This window comes from Squalius cephalus, assembly GCF_949319135.1.
Source record: "Squalius cephalus genome assembly, chromosome: 22".
In the NCBI taxonomy this organism is placed as follows: Eukaryota; Metazoa; Chordata; class Actinopteri; order Cypriniformes; family Leuciscidae; genus Squalius; species Squalius cephalus.
Genome location: NC_137143.1, coordinates 6,903,043 through 6,919,572, shown reverse-complemented (window position 1 = coordinate 6,919,572; position 16,530 = coordinate 6,903,043). Strand labels below are relative to the sequence as shown.

The window sequence follows — 16,530 nt, the reverse complement described above, 5'->3', positions numbered from 1 at the left end:
ATTCGGACATCCATGCTCCGCGTGTTTGTCTTCTGTTGTGAGCGCACAGGATGAGTTTGGGCTCGTCCTTGTGCGCTCTGTCTTGTCTTGTGTTGTGTAGCACACAGCTTGTGTTTTACACTAGCTGTGTGCTTTCATGTTGTCATATTCTGTGTGAACATGTGGCTTATGAGTGTTCTCATTGGCTGCGTGTCTCGTTCTGTGTAAGCACATGGCTTGTGATTAATTTTACTGGCCATGTGCTTGTGTTTTGTGTGAGCACATGGCTTGTCATGTGTTTCCTTGTGCCATGTGCTCTCCTGTCGATTGTCTAACCCTGCCCACCTTGTTACCTGATTATTGATTAATTTGCCCCACCTGTCCTTCCTTGTTATCTGCCTTGTTTGCTCCCTATTTATTCTCCCTGTGTTTGCAGTCCTGTGCTGGTTTGTTGTTGAATGTACCCCTTGTGTCCTGCTTAGATCCTGTTGTCAAGTCTGTCTTGTTTTCCCCCCTCGGGGTAGTTTTTGTTTGTGTTTTGTTTTGTTTTGTTTTATTTTTATTATTACTAAAAAGCCCTTTGTTTCTGCAATTGAGTCCTCGCCTCTTCTCCTCATCCCCTTCACCTGACAATAAATGGACTATAACTACTGCATAAATATAATTTACAACCATAAAATCTCTAAAAATACAAAATGTTAAATAAAAAAACATGATTGAACTAAAATAGTAAAATAGGACTTTCATTTCATTGAAGTAATACATTTTTTTTTGGTCATTTTTGAGGAACTTTAAGCGTGAGTGAATTACTGTGCGGCTCTCAACAGTGTCTTTATACACAAAAGACACAAAAGAATCTTTATCGCTTTTGTCCACTGTAGAAAGTGAAAATTTGCAGTTGGTACTATTTCTACCATACCTAATTCTTAAAAATGACTTTTGTTTGTTTAACCCAATAACCCAATGTAATCAGGCTGATTCAATCATATTAAATAATATTTTGGAATAAAACAATTTAGATATGAGGGAATTCTAAATAATTATTTAGAATACGTTTTAAATTTCAGTTTAATTTCTTAAAGTTTTTTTTTGTTGATAAAGTTTTAATTGATATAGCAAATAGGATCGGGTCGTTTCCTCCGAGGAGGCAAGGGAGGCAGTGCCTCCTCAAAAAATTGGATGAGAAAATAAAACAACGCAAATATTACAAAATGTGAATTCACTCGTTTTTCTAAACTAACACTGTCCAACTGCGACACCAGCGGGTAAAGTTTCACATGGGACGTCGCGTCTCTCTTGCCTCCCCTGAGCCCATTGACATTCAACAGACCCCCTAAAGCGTGTGGTGGGTTTGGTGGGGGGTAATTGAGAATGAATGGGGGAAGTCACGTGAGAGGAGGCAATGCCTTCATTGCGCTATGATTGGATACGATCGGTTATGATTGGATATGATGGGTTTGTGCATTAAATCTCGCCTCTTGTTTTGGTGCGTGTTTCGCGAATCGGTCTGAATGAACAAAATTATGCGTTAATGGGAAGACTAATTAAAAAGTAAGTAAAAAACTCAGCCACTTAGATATCACTGCTTTATGTCACGTCAAAATCAAATTTGAAATGCCCTGAAAACACGATGACAGTGTCGGGGTTTTAGTGGGGTGAAATTAAAGGCACATTTTTGTGTCCGTTACCAGTGTTGATCTGAGCTTGATGAGAACAGATGAAAATAAGTTGACTATTATACTTGGCATTTATACTTGGTTTTAATAAATAGAACTAGGGATGGGGCCGATCCGATCCAGTATCGGTATCGGGACCCGATACCAGCGTAATTCACGTATCGGATTTTCCCGATCCAACCTGCGGAGATATCCGATATCCATGAGTCATGTCTGCGCTCGCTTTAACGTCTGCTGAAATGACTCCAAAAGTGATTCCCGCCGGCTAGTCTGCTAGCTGGCTGCAAACTGTGGAATGGATTTCCTGAACGGAGGCGCGGCTCAATGAGACACAGAGTTATGAGACACGCCCCCGCTCAGGAAATCTATTCCGCAGTTTGCGGCTAGCCAACAACGTCCGCTGTGTGGATATACTTCACACTGGAAACACCGCAGAGCAAGACAGCAAAATGTAATGTTTGCAAAGCTGTAATTCAGAGTCTTTTGAAGCTTCCTCGCGTCGTACAACACAACGAACGCAATCAAACATTTAAAAAAGCACCACGTTACTGTGCGTTCACACCAAATGCGAATAGCGCGTCAAATTCGCGTCTACCGCGTCTATTTTGAATCCATTCGCGCGTCCAGAGAAAAATTGACGTGCGTAAAAAGCAAAAGTTTGAAACGAAATTGACGCGCGTCTGAGGCAAAATCCGCTTGTTTGTTTGCACGATGTTGACGTTGATCGAGCATTTACTGCATCGGAGCGAGGATCACCCTTCAGATAGTGTGTGTAAGATGTTTAACGTTAACGTTACACTTGCACTTTTCTTATATTTCAAGACGCAAGTATTTGACATTTTGGGAATGTAATAAATATTGACATCATGACAATCAATTTGAAACCCCAGCTGCATATTTGTTTTCAGAATGGGATTTTTCCTGTTAACAGGATTTCCTGTTTTTCTGACTTCCTTTTCTGACCTTATACTTACCTCAAGTTGCCTTTTGGGACATACATGCATGCATACATACGTACATAACATATCATTACTTGCTTGTTGAGAGAAGTTTATTTCAGCATCATATAAAATAAACAATAATGATAATAATAATATTAAAGCAAACACAGCTCTGGTATCGGAATAGTATCGGTATCGGCCGATATCCAAATTCAGGTATCGGGATCGGATCGGAAGTGAAAAAATGTGGATCGGTGCATCCCTAAATAGAACATTAATTGCATAGTTAATGTAAAAATACAAAATAGATTTGTATTTGGTTTCTCTTTTTTTGATGTAATATTTATTTAACCAGTGCCAACATTATGTGTAACTGGGACACAAATTTACATTTGATTTAAAAAAATATATATATATTAAAATGATTTTGCCTCCTCATTTCAGAACACCACTGCATGCCACTGAATATGATGTAATGTAATTGTAATCTGAAAGTAACAAAGTAGAATTAGTTGAAAGGATTTAATTCCTGTTGTATCATGTATTTCTGGCTGCATTTACATTATTTAGGCTTGTGAACTAGTATTTTAAACAAAATAGATGGTCACACAGGCATTTGTTATGGATGTTGGTCACTAGCTAGGCATGCTAGTTTAAACCAGCCTGGACCAGCATGAAAATTCAGGATGATTTTTGCTGTATTTTTCAGCAGTGTATCTGAACATAATAAATAATGTATATTGGTCATCACTGAGACTGAGGTGTTTATATTTGTCTCCGTGCAGATACCACAGATGACCACACGCTGCTCTGGCTTCTGAACCACATACGGCTCGGCATCCCAGAACTCATTATCCAGATCCGACATCACAAACACACCAGAATGCACGCCTTCTTCGTCACGGCCACATACGAAAAGTGAGAGGGCATGGGAAGGAAACAGCTTTTATCTTTCTTTTAGTTTCTTCTGTTATATTTATTAATGGTTTCTTCAGGTGATGTAATGAGGCATGAGGGTCAAGCAAATGCTTGTTTGATGTTTATTGTCATGTTCCAACATGAGCCTCTAAAGAACGCCTGAGAAGTTCAGAGCCTCATGGGACCACATCGAAATACACTACCGTTCAAAAGTATGGGGTCAGTAAGAGTCTCTGATTCTCAACAAGAATGCCAAGTTCTGTCAACAGCAACGGCAAGACCAAATACATTAACAATGTCATATCCATTACCATGCTAAAAATCTTCAGAGTTGTCATGACAGAACTGCATTTATTTGATCATAAATATAGTAAAAACCTCAATATTGTGTAAAATTAATATTTAATATTTGTGTAAATCACAATTTAAAATTAATGTTTTCTATTTGAATATATTGTGAAATGTAATTTTATTCCTGTGATCAAAGCTGATTTTCTGCATCATGTCACATGATTCTTCAGAAATCATTATAATATGCTGATTTGGTTAGGTATTGTTATTATTAGGTATTATCAACGTTGAAAACGGTTGTGCTGCTTAACATTTTTGTGATAATATTTTTAGAATAATTTTATGAATCAAAAACTGTATTTTTTGGGGGAATATAAATCGTATGTACATTATAAATGTCTCAACACTCACTGGTGATCAATTTATTGCATCCTTACTGAATAAAAGTATTAATTTCTTTAAAATAAAAAAAAACATTCTGACCTCAAACTTTTGAACGGTAGAGTACAAAGAAAGTTTGTTTCGGAACATTAAGACGGTTATTTTTTCTTTGCTTGATCATAGTGTTTATGGTTAGAGGCTATCTTAAGTTTGACTGATGCTGATGTATTTTGTTGTTGTGTGGTCAGTCTTTTACGAGGGGCCGAAGAGATGGGACTGCAGAAAGCTGTGAAGCCGGAGTTTGGTGGCGGGTCTCGCAGTTTCTCCTGTGAGGAAGATTACATCTACGACAACATTGAGAGTGAACTCTGTTTCTTCACTTCACAGGTCCTTAATAATATTGAGCATACAAGTTTTGACTTGCCTGTATACAGGATTCAGAATTCAAGTTTAGGATTTTTGTAGTTACTGGACTTTCACTACACTAATATCAAGAGGGCTTTTGACATCTTATTTAAACAGAAAAAAATGCATTCACTAAAAAAAAGTGGTAACTAAAAATTATAACTAGTTTTATTCAAGTGAAAAACAGTATTTATTATCACTGAATAAACCTAAATACATTAATTCATACCAACAAAAAAATTTTTTAGTTAAGTCAGGTAGAATAGCTCTTTAATGTAAAAATTGCACGTTACTAATTATAAAGTGTAATTACACATTCTTATAAGTAACTTACAAAGTTAACATGTTCCATAAGGGAGTATTTTGGATTAATAGTGGCTTTTATTTTTAAAAGCAACAACCAAACTTCATCAACATCTGTCTGAGACATATGTGTAAAGGAATGCACTTGTATGAAAGTCTAGCCTATATGGAGATCATACAGCACAAATAAACTTAATATTTATGTAAAAGAATTTGAAATAAAATATAAATATTAGATGAAAACCTACATAACAACCAACTGAAATAAAGTAAGTTGAAGTACTAATATTACTAAAATTGGAATTAAAATAAATTAAAAGTAAATAGGAATGTTAAAAAACAAAAACTAATAAAAAATGACTAAAACTTCAACTGAAATTACAATGACAAATGAAAATATAAAAATAAAAGCTTATTCAAATATTAATAAACACTATAATAGCATATAAATAATATTATAGTAACACTGTTTTCAACATGTCCTGACCATGTTAATCCGATGATCCCAATAAATCTGTGATGATGATGATGTACAGCCCAAGAATACACAGGGACATGATGTTCTAACCATAAAGCAGTTTTCACATGGAGCAAACACTACACGCAGAAATGATGTTGGTAAATCATTGGTAAACTTGAAAAGTAGCACCACCTCAAACCATGACTGCATCCCAAATCGCATACTTCCCTACTTTATAGTAGGCGAAAAACAGGATGTGACAAAAGAAGTATGTCCAAATTGCAGTACTCATAAAAGTGTAGGCAAAAAGTACCCGGATGACTCACTTCTTCCGGCGAGATTCTGAAGTGCGCAGATGTTGGACACTTTACTATCCCATGAGGCCACGGGAGAGGATTTATGAATGGCAGTGAAGCGATGCAACTGACGCTGGTAGATCACATGACAGTAACAACATGGTGTAGTGCATCCACATTACATTCATACTACATAGAACGTACTTTTTAGTGCTCTACTTTTTAGTAACTACTTAAGTATAAAATAAGTACTTACTCTAGAGAGTATGCGATTTCAGACAGCCATTTAGATTACATTTTAATTATTTGTACAAAAAATAAGTGTCACTTTTTTACTTTTAAATGGTTAATATCTTGCCCCATAGACGTCCATTGTAATCACATGACTGTAAACTATTTGTTTTGGTTATAAACTGAGAGCCGAATCAGTTTTTCTTCTGTGTTTATCGACATCACGGACATTGTCAATAGAGCTTAGGTTTGAGTTAGCCCATGATATTCTTTTAAAGAATGAAGTCATTGAGACATCGAGTTGGGTTGTACATTTTTGTATCCCGCGGACATTGTTATAGATTGAAGCGTATTCTTTTCACAGGAACGCCAAAGCATAATCAAATACTGGCTGGACAATCTCAGAGCTAAACATGGGGAGGCCCTTCACAACATCCACTTCCTGGAAGGGCAGCCAATCAGTGAGTTCTTATATTTAGACTTTATGAGAGCCCTGAGAAGTGTGTGCCTGAGCTGTACCAGTGGCCTGTATGTATGTATAAGTCACTCATATTTGTGTATCGGTGTCTGGATTACCTGAAAGCTATTTAAATGTGCAGGCTGACACTTCATATGTTGCTGAAGGTTTCAAGAAGGAAAAGTTTTACCAAAGTTTTGAATACTTGTTCATGTTGTGTGTGTGTGTTAGTGAGCGTGCACTGTGTGTGTATGTTCCAGTTCCTGAGCTGAGGGCGCGAGGTGTGATCCAGCAAGTCTTCCCGCTTCATGAGCAGAGGATTCTGGGACAGCTGATGAAGTCATGGGTGCAGGCCGTGTGTGAGAAACAGCCCCTAGGTTAGTAGTTATTGAAGTCAACATTGAAATATACACATTTTTTGGTGTCAGCTTTGTTGATGTTTTGTGAATTGAGAAGTAATGTTGCTAACCCTGCTGAAAAGAAAAACACTTTTGCTGGTTTTGTTAACTTTCCTTTATATGGTCTCCCAGCTTAACCAACTGGTCTCCCAGACTGACCAGCTGAAAAGTGCCCAAAAATTTACATTATAAGACTGGTTTATTCTTTCTGTATACTATAGATATGTAGAACATATCTGCGTTTTTGCATCAAATGTCTGTAATGTGTGTTGTAGGTGTGAAACTTTTAGCGATATTATCCAAGATGAAGGTTACTCTATATTAGTCAGTCGTGTCTGACATGATGGATCAGCGAATGAAACTGTGACCACAAACACCATTAACTTGAAAGGCAATAATCAGCAATATGCGTTCACACAAATGACCTTATTTGAATGTTTCAGAGATATAACATGACACCGAGTTGTTAGAAAATAAATTAGTAGTGACATCATTACGTGATGACATAAGGAACCCATTAATCTTTTTTTTTTTTTAACTGGTTCATTGAAACAAACTCTCTGAAAGAACCAGTTCACAGAAATGAATCGGACTTCACATCACTTATATTTATTAACAAACAATAAATCCAGGTACATGAAATGAAAGCAAAAACATTGAATCCATATTCGACAAGAAGACACGATAAATCAAGACAGAACTGAGTATCACACACACGATGCTGCCACCATAAGGGACAACACCAGACAAAGAACAAAGGCAACACTGGGGTTTAAGTACCTGAGATAACAGAGGCTAACAGGTGAAGGAAATCAATCTCTAAGGCAACAGAGAAGGCAAACAGTGGCTAAACCAGGAAGTGAGAAAACAGAAACAATGAGAACAAAAATATACTTCAAAATTAGAGTCCTTGAACACCAGACAGGGGAAAATAAGACAGGAATCTTAACAGTAGGCTAATGCTATACATTATGTGCTAAAAGGGTTGAAAAAGAAATATTATATTCCAAACAACAAAAAAACAGGTTTTTGTTGTTCAGAATGTAATATTTATTTTTCAACCCTTTTAGCACATAATGTTACCATTTTAAAGTTAAGAAGTTAAAATCACTCAATTAAAAATGATAATTAACAAAAGCAAAGGCTAAATGTTAACTGGTATGAGATACACACACATTCATATGAACGTAGTAATTATATAACATTTATACTCCATTAAAATAGTCCCTTTGTCCTCTCATAAAATAATACATGTACAATTTTAAACCTACATTTAATGTCTAACAACAAATATTTTAGCAAAATGTATATTTTTGTCCGAATTAATTCTGATTAACAGTTTTTTTCTGTGCATAGCATGCAAGTGTGATTAATCAATAAACAAATTCATTGTCGATTATTTTCATTACTGATTATTATTGATTTGATCACTTTTTTGCTAAAGCCCTGCTTGAATGATTGGTCTAAGTCTGTGTCCTCTTTGTTTTCTGTTAGATGATATTTGTGATTATTTTGGAGCGAAGATTGCCATGTACTTTGCCTGGCTGGGTTTCTACACCACTTCCATGTTGTATCCAGCTGTTATTGGCTTTGTATTGTGGATGCTCACAGAATCAGATCAGGTATTTGACCACTTAAACACCATAAAATTCCATAAAAGTGACTCATCCGCTATATTCCAAGAGTTTTGAAACTGTACCATAAATTAAAGCTGAATTAAATGTCATTTATGGAATCCACATGTGTGATGATATATCTAGTTCAGACATGAAACGCTTGATGGCACGGTCCTTTACATGCAATCTGTTAGCAATTACCGCATGACACAAGCTGACTGGCCTCTGCTGATCCTGCAGCCAATGAGATTACTTGCCCAACATTTAAATAGTCTGGTTCATTCTGCTCATTAAGACAATTAAGACCGAATTCTGCTCTAAGCTAGTCCTGCAGCGTGCTATCAGAGTTCGTCTGAAACCCTCCACCTCCCCCAGCTCCACCTCCCTAGATCTGCAACAGGATTTCTGTACAGTATGTCTGTTCATGCAGCAGCATATCTTACATACTCACAGGAGCGTGTCTGTGTATCTAATGGCAGTAGCAAGTCCATACTTGCTCTGCAGCAGTGTAGCAGATTGAGGGCCCTATTTTAACGATCTGAAACGCAACTATCAAGCGCGAAACGCAAGTAACTTTGTGGGCGCGTCTTGGGCGCTGTTGCTATTATACCGGTGGGATAAATGACTCTTGCGCCCGATGCAAATCTAAAATGGGTTGGTCTGAAGTAGCTACATTATTCATAGGTGTGGTTTGGGCGTAACGTGAAATAAACCAATCAGAGCGTCATCTCACGTTCCCTTTAAAAGCAGGTGCGCTTGATCCATGGCGGATTGCTATTATAACGACGGATTTGCCAGGCGCACCCCAGGAGCGGTTCACAGCCGAGGAGACCGACGTTCTCGTCAGGGCCGTAAAAGACAGAGAAGTGACATTGTATGGGGATGGGAGAAACCCACCCAAATAAGGTTAAACGCGTATAAAAATTTAGGTAAATGTGTAAGCTAGATTTATGCCTATTTTTTCACATCTTCATGGACACCACAATGATTTCCCTCGTGTGTTAATATTTTTCCTTGTAATAATGTATGGTTTTCTAAAAATGAGAACTGCTGCAAGTTCATTTCCTAATTTACCGACGTGCGTCTGTGGAGGGAAAAGTCCGCAGTGCGCGGGTGCAAAATAGGAATGATACATGCGTCGGTGTACAAAGTCAATTGCGCTGGGTGCAAGATAGGGCCTCTAATCCGCCAAGACCAAATACATTAACATTGCCATATTCATTTATATTGAATTGATTTATACTACTACTGTTCATATTCTGTTCATGTGATCTATATTTCTGTCACTATGTTCTCAGACCAGCAGGGATATCTGTTGTGTGGTGTTTGCTCTCTTTAATGTGGTGTGGGCCACGTTGTTCCTGGAGCGCTGGAAACGCAGAGGTGCAGAGCTCGCTTATAAGTGGGGAACACTGGACACCCCAGCCGAGTCCCTGGAGGAGCCCAGACCTCAGTTCAGGGTAATGACAGGGTAAAGTGTCTGAAAACACATCTTTTTTTAACTTCCCTTTAAATATTTTTTCTCTATTGCTCTTCGGGTCAGGGTGTGAAGCGATGCAGTCCGGTGACGGGCTGTGAAGAGTTTTATTACCCTCCGTGGAGGAGGAGGGTGTTCAGATGGCTGGTCAGCTTTCCTGTCTGTATATTATGCCTTTGCTTTGTATTTCTGGCCATGCTCGTTTGCTTTGAGCTTCAGGTGAGTTACACACTCTAACACACACGTTTAATCATTTAGCAAAATGTACTTTTTGTACTTGTAAAAAATATTTTAAAACACCACAGGAAGATTTTATGTAAAGGCAAAAAGGTAATTAAAAATAGTGAAGTATTTAAGAATTCACAGGACCTTAAGATATACACTTTGCCTTTTACATTCATTTTAACCTAATATTGTTAGGTTGACTTAAAAAAAAAAAGGCCATGTACACATAGTTCCAATATAGTTTCTTAGCCACAAAAAAAATCTTTATTTTAAGGGTATGTGAGAGGGATGCAATTTCTTTTAAAGAAAATGTTTTTATGTTACTTAAAAAATTAAGCATTAAACTTTACGTGGAGCGCATGGAGAAAAAAACAATAATAATATTTGTTGCATCATAATATATGATCAAAATAATAAAATTTACATATTATTCAGTGCAAATACTTGGAAACCAGTTCATTTAATGTGAGTTGTAATGGAGTGATGTTTGGCAGGAATTTGTGATGGGGATTAAGGAGCTTCCACGAGTAGCAAGATTTATCCCTAAAATCATGTTGGCCATCACTGTGACGGCGTGTGATGAGGTGTACAGAAAGATCGCCTGCTGGCTAAATGACATGGGTGAGCCAGTTTATATTCACTCACTCAATGCAGCTGTCACTTGAATGTGTATCTTTGTGCTAAATTGCTTAATTCATTATTTAAGCTTTTCATGAACATTGTATTCAACAAAACAAAATTTTAGGACAGAATTGTGCACTAAATTCAGGAGGTTTTGTTTTGATAGTCAATAGTAAAAAAGTAGCAAGGCTACTGGTCTGGATTTTTGGAATACAGAAGCCAAACATAGGAGTGAGAAGGAGAAAGAAGATGAATGCAGGCTAGTTGTCAGGCCTCTGTGAGGTGAATACTAATGTCTGAATCTTCTGTTTCCCACAGAAAACTACAGACTCCAGAGTGCCTATGAGAAAAATCTCATCATCAAAATGGTTCTTGTAAGTACTTATAAAATAATAATATATCCGTATACATTTTGGAGTATTCAACATTTTGTATCTAAAATGTTCACATTTTGGTCCTGAAACTTTTTCTTTCTTTCTTTCTTTCTTTCTTTCTTTCTTTCTTTCTTTCTTTCTTTCTTTCTTTCTTTCTTTCTTTCTTTCTTTCTCAGTTTCAGTTTGTAAATTCTTATCTCAGCCTTTTCTATATTGGTTTCTACCTCAAAGACATGGAGCGTCTGAAAGAGGTGAGAGACTCTGACTGGACCAGAATTTCGCATGTAATCAAAATGGACATTTGAACTTAAATATGACCAAATACATTACTCAAATCAAATTGGAATTGAAATTGGGATATCTGTATCAATGTTCAGCCTTGTCATGTGAGAGTATAACTTGTTGGTGTCCCTATTGATGTAGATGCTGGCCACACTGCTGATTATCCGGCAGTTTGTGCAGAACATGAAGGAAGTCCTGCAGCCCTACTTGGCCGAGCGGCACCGATTGGGTGAGCTCACGCTGCGGGCTGTTTGGGAGCTGCTGGTGTCTGCACTGCTCAAGTACGGGCGACTCGCAGCAGGACGAGCGCAGGTCTCGCCCAGCGACCCCACTGTGCTCGGGTCAGGTCTGCGCGGCCCACAGATGGGTGAGGAGGGCCCCCAAGAGAGGCGAGAACGCATGTGTCTCAACGGTGGCTGTGGCGTCCCAGACGAGGATGTGGAGGAGGAGCCTGGGGAGAGGCACAGCGAAGAAGAGAACGAATCAGAGAGCCTCATTGACTGCGGCCTGAAGCTGCGAAAGGTCAGCTTCATTGAGAAGGTGGACCGCAAGTCCGCGAGCTGCGTCAGCCCAGTGGACGACAGCTTCCTGGAGGAGGGGAGCCCCACCATGGTGGAGAGGGGCATGGATCCTGCCTCGGTTTTTGAGATGTGCGATGATGATGATGAAAACGGGGTTCCAGAGATGAAGGAACTGACAGGGGAGCCGCTGACAACAGGAGCTGAGAACAGCACGTCAATGAGGCTCAGGAAGAGGGGGCGGAGCTTAGAGAGGGCTGACAGTAAGACGAAGAGAGATTCATGGATGGATCCTCCTGAGGAGCAAGAATCCGCTACGCTGACACAGGCCGAGATCGAGAGCTGCATGCAAACGTACCAGGTCAGAAGACACTCCATACGTACAGTCTAAGACAAACAAACACATTTCACACCGCATTGGTGGTGTTTGCTCACAGAAAATGTTCAAAACTAACTGAATCTTTAGTTAAATATGTCTTCAGAAAAGTCAGTGTTCACCTTCATCTTCATTAAAACAAGCCGACTTGTGTAAACAGACAGTGGCCTCCAGAAATATTGACACCCATTGTAAATATGAGCAAAAATTTTCCAGTTTCTCCTCTTAGTTTTTCATTCAAAATATTCACAAAAATCTAACCTTTAAATAATACAAAAATATATACATAAATACAAAAGCTTTCTATTTCAGATAAATGCTGTACTTTTGAACTTTCTATTCATCAAAGAATCCTGAAATAAAAATGGAAATAACTGTTTTCAACATTGATAATAATGAGATATGTTTCTTGAGCATCAAATCATCATATTAAAATGATTTCTGAAGGGTCATGTGACACTGAAGACTGGAGTAATGATGCTGAAAATTCAGCTTTGATCACAGGAATAAATTACACTTTACTCTATATTCACTTAGAAAACAGCTGTTTTAAATTGTAATAATATTTCCCAATATTACAATTTTATTTTTTATTTTTTTAATCAAATAAATGCCGCCTTGGTGAGCAGAAGAGACTTCTTTTAAAAACATTAAAAATCTTTTGACTGATAGTTTACATATAAATATATTTAGACCACTTAACTTAGTGATTGCCATCAGGATGTGAAGAGACTTTCAACCAGCATAACAAAAAAAAAATCTGGAACAAATCGCCTACCCTGCCTTTAAGAGGAGAATTTGCAAAAGAGTCAGCTTTTTTCACAGTCAGTTTTGCTCATATTATTCGTACACTGAACATTGCCAAGATTTCCATTTTCAGGTAAAACGGTGACGGTCTAACATTTGTGCTTATTTGTATTATGTCACTAAAATGTTTCTTTTTGGATGTCAAACCAATTATGATTTTAAAGCCTTGAATGTATATCTAGTGTGTTAAAGTTGTTTAGCAGATGATTGTACACAAATAAGATTAAATGTATTATGGTTTCCAAAAAATATTAAGCAGCACAACAATTTGCATCTGTGATAATAATAAGAAATGTTTGTTGAGCAGTAAATCAGCACATTCGAATGATTCCTGAAGGATCATGTGACACTGAAGACTGGAGTAATGATGCTGAAAATTCAGCTATGATCACAGGAATAAATTACATTTTAAAAATTATATTAAAATAGAAAACATGCATTTCAAATTGTAATAATATTTTACAATATTACTGTTTTTACCATATTCTTGATTAAATAAACGCAGTATTGGTGAGCATAATAGACTTTTTCATTAAATTTTCATTTATATAATGTTTAAAATGGAACACAATGGTTTCTGACTAAAGGAGGCTACTGCAAATGTCTCTGTAATGTATGTGTGTTATCAGAAAACAATGAATATCTGTGTGTTCTAGATTACTGATATTCTATCGCCTGCAGTCAAACAGATACTTCCAACTGACATACTTTCAGAAAACCTCTAAACTTCTAAAACAAAGTCTCTTAACTGCTTTCCAGGACACGTTTCAGGACTACCAGGAGATGTTTGTCCAGTTTGGATATGTGGTTCTCTTTTCATCTGCCTTCCCATTGGCCGCCATGTGTGCCCTCATCAACAATATCATTGAGATCCGGAGTGACGCGTTTAAACTGTGCACCAGCCTACAGAGACCTTTCGGCTTGAGGGTGGGGAGCATCGGACAGTGGCAGGTTAGACTACACCGAGTACTTTGAAATACATAAAGGACAAATGTGTTCAGTTGACATTGTTCTAGGAGTGTCTTTAAATCACAAGGTTGTGTAAAATCCTGTATCATTGCACAGACAGTTATGGAAGCCATGGGTCTGATTGCCATCATAGTGAACTGCTATCTGATTGGTCAGTGTGGGCAGCTACAGAGACTGTTTCCCTGGCTTAGTCCTGAGATGGCCATTATCTCAATCGTCATCCTAGAGGTACACACTCACACTCAAGCACATACACACACTCCCTATAAATCTAATGCCAAGTTCAGACTACACAATATCAGCCCATTTTTGTCACGATCCATTTGACTTAGGATGTCGTGATCATTTGTAAACGACAATGGGAAAAGAATGATTCGATTATCTCGCACAGTGTGTCATAGTGGATGACAACCAACGCTGCGCCTGCGCTGCTTCACAACGTTTCGACAGAAAGTCTAGCATTTTTTTCGGCCCTCCATGATGGGTTCTGTCCAAGCGGCAACCTTCCGGTCTCTCTCTTGAAACCTACACAAAAGTGACTTAAACTACAATTCATCGACTGGCCGCTAGAGACAGGCTCCAAAAGAGAGTTAATAAGAGATGTTAATATGCCCAAAATTCAAAAAATTCTATATATTGGTCCATATAGCTAATTTTGCCCTTCATGACAACTGTGAGGGGTGAATAATTTTTTTTACTCATCTGTTTCAATTATATTAACCCTTAAAGTTCTTCATAATTAAGGGCGTGGCCACTTGAGTGACAGGTGGATTGCCGCTGCCTGTCACTACTAGCCGTTTGTCTGCTGTCTGTTAGCCGTCACGTCACCTCAGCTAATCCCACCTCTTTGCCCATTTTCTGTTATCCGGGAGTGACGCGCTGCCAAGATGGCGACGGCTGGCACCGCCCACTTTGGGCTTCAAAAATGCTCTTCAGAAACCTACGGGTCTATGGGTCTACGGGTCTAACCTACTTACAGTCTATGGTTCCGTCACATCTGTGACATTAACCAATAGGAGCACAGAATCTCTTCCATACACAGCTTTCAAACATGGCGAAACAAAAGAGAGACGATGTTATTGGTGCTGCTAGGTGGAATCATGCAATGGAGGAAAGGTTTGTGAAGCTATGGCAACAATACTCCTGCCTCTATGATGTTTCCTTGAAGGACTACCATGAAGACTACCAAATAGATAAATGCTGACGAACGATAGCAGAGGCGCTAACCTGGTGAGTCCTGGAATTAGCATTAGGGTAACAGTTGCTATTTCCTCCTTCTCAATGACATCACGCACATCGTTAAAGATGCCATGCGATGATTGGTCGAAAAGTAACATGTAGTCTGACATGTTTCTTGTCTACGACTCGGCAAGAATTGAGGAGTCAAAATCGCATAATATGTCACAGTGACTATCATAAAAGCCAAAAATATTGTGTAGTCTGACCCTTGGCATATTTCACTCTAACTGAACCCTGACATCATTAGTGTTGTAGGTTATGAAGTTACTAATTGTACTGTATTCACTTTGGATAAAAGGGTGAACTAGCATGCGTTTCTCTGTTCATGTAATTGTTAAGCCGGGGACACGACTATAAGTTAACGACTGTTAGGCAGATTATGAATGTAATTTGATATTTATTACTGATCCTGCACAAACGCGCCGAGTCAGAGACAGTCGCATTTTAGTCGGTTCACAGTCAGTGTTTAAAATCTGCTCCAGTCGTTGGAAACAGTCTGTAAGTGTGTTCAGTTCAGTCTTAGAATGTGTCAGCTAGTCATTAAGTGTGTCCCCGGCTTTAGCTCAAAATATCAAACATGCTTGATTTTTTCATACTGGATGGAATCATAGTATGATGCTAAAAAATCAGTCCATGCCCATAATACACTGCTCAATTTTCTCTTAAATCTGACAATTCTGACTGCCCAAAATATGCAGACCGACTCTGCATTTCAGCAACTAGAATCGCCTTGTTAAAACTGCATATCGGGGCAAAAGTTGTGTAGTTTATTCCAGCCTTTAGGAGAAAAAAGCTATGGCACCCCCAGGGCTGAAAGCACGAGTGTAGCTTTGTCATTCACATTTAAAAAGTTATTGTTAACACTTCTATGTCTTCAGGCCAATTATGAACCATACCTCTATTCAATTCTCAAACCATGCCAGTTAGTCTGAAGATCCTTCTGAACTGACCTCTTTCACTTGAAGCCCTCTATTTTCTTCTATTTATAGGATTTGGTGTTAAAGACTGTATTTTCTGCGCCGTGACTCCAGGAGAACTGTATTCAGATTTTTGTTATGCCACACGTGAGGGAAATGATAATAAACAGACTTTGGCTTCTGTTCTTCTTTCTGTCTTTCTTTTTATGACCAGCACTTTGCAGTTCTACTGAAGTATATCATTCATGTGGCAATACCAGACATCCCCAGCTGGGTGGGAGAGGAAATGGCCAAGCTGGAGTTTCAGCGCAAAGAGGCATTTAAGGTAATAGCCCATCCACCACCCAACCCCTCAAGAGCCATTCTGATGATT

The 16,530-nt window shown here is 38.3% G+C and overlaps 1 protein-coding gene across 1 annotated transcript in view; it reads left to right on the top strand.

The window, feature by feature from the left end:
- ano8b (anoctamin 8b) overlaps positions 1–16,530 on the top strand; it is a 33,229-nt gene that overhangs the window by 10,929 nt on the left and 5,770 nt on the right. The window contains exons 3-16 of the mRNA XM_079858355.1: positions 3,382–3,514; positions 4,435–4,573; positions 6,246–6,342; positions 6,599–6,715; positions 8,231–8,358; positions 9,651–9,812; positions 9,896–10,048; positions 10,549–10,675; positions 10,994–11,049; positions 11,226–11,300; positions 11,473–12,210; positions 13,792–13,983; positions 14,098–14,229; positions 16,372–16,482. Coding sequence (XP_079714481.1) covers positions 3,382–3,514; positions 4,435–4,573; positions 6,246–6,342; positions 6,599–6,715; positions 8,231–8,358; positions 9,651–9,812; positions 9,896–10,048; positions 10,549–10,675; positions 10,994–11,049; positions 11,226–11,300; positions 11,473–12,210; positions 13,792–13,983; positions 14,098–14,229; positions 16,372–16,482 — 2,360 coding nt within the window. The remainder of the gene's footprint in view (positions 1–3,381; positions 3,515–4,434; positions 4,574–6,245; positions 6,343–6,598; positions 6,716–8,230; positions 8,359–9,650; positions 9,813–9,895; positions 10,049–10,548; positions 10,676–10,993; positions 11,050–11,225; positions 11,301–11,472; positions 12,211–13,791; positions 13,984–14,097; positions 14,230–16,371; positions 16,483–16,530) is intronic.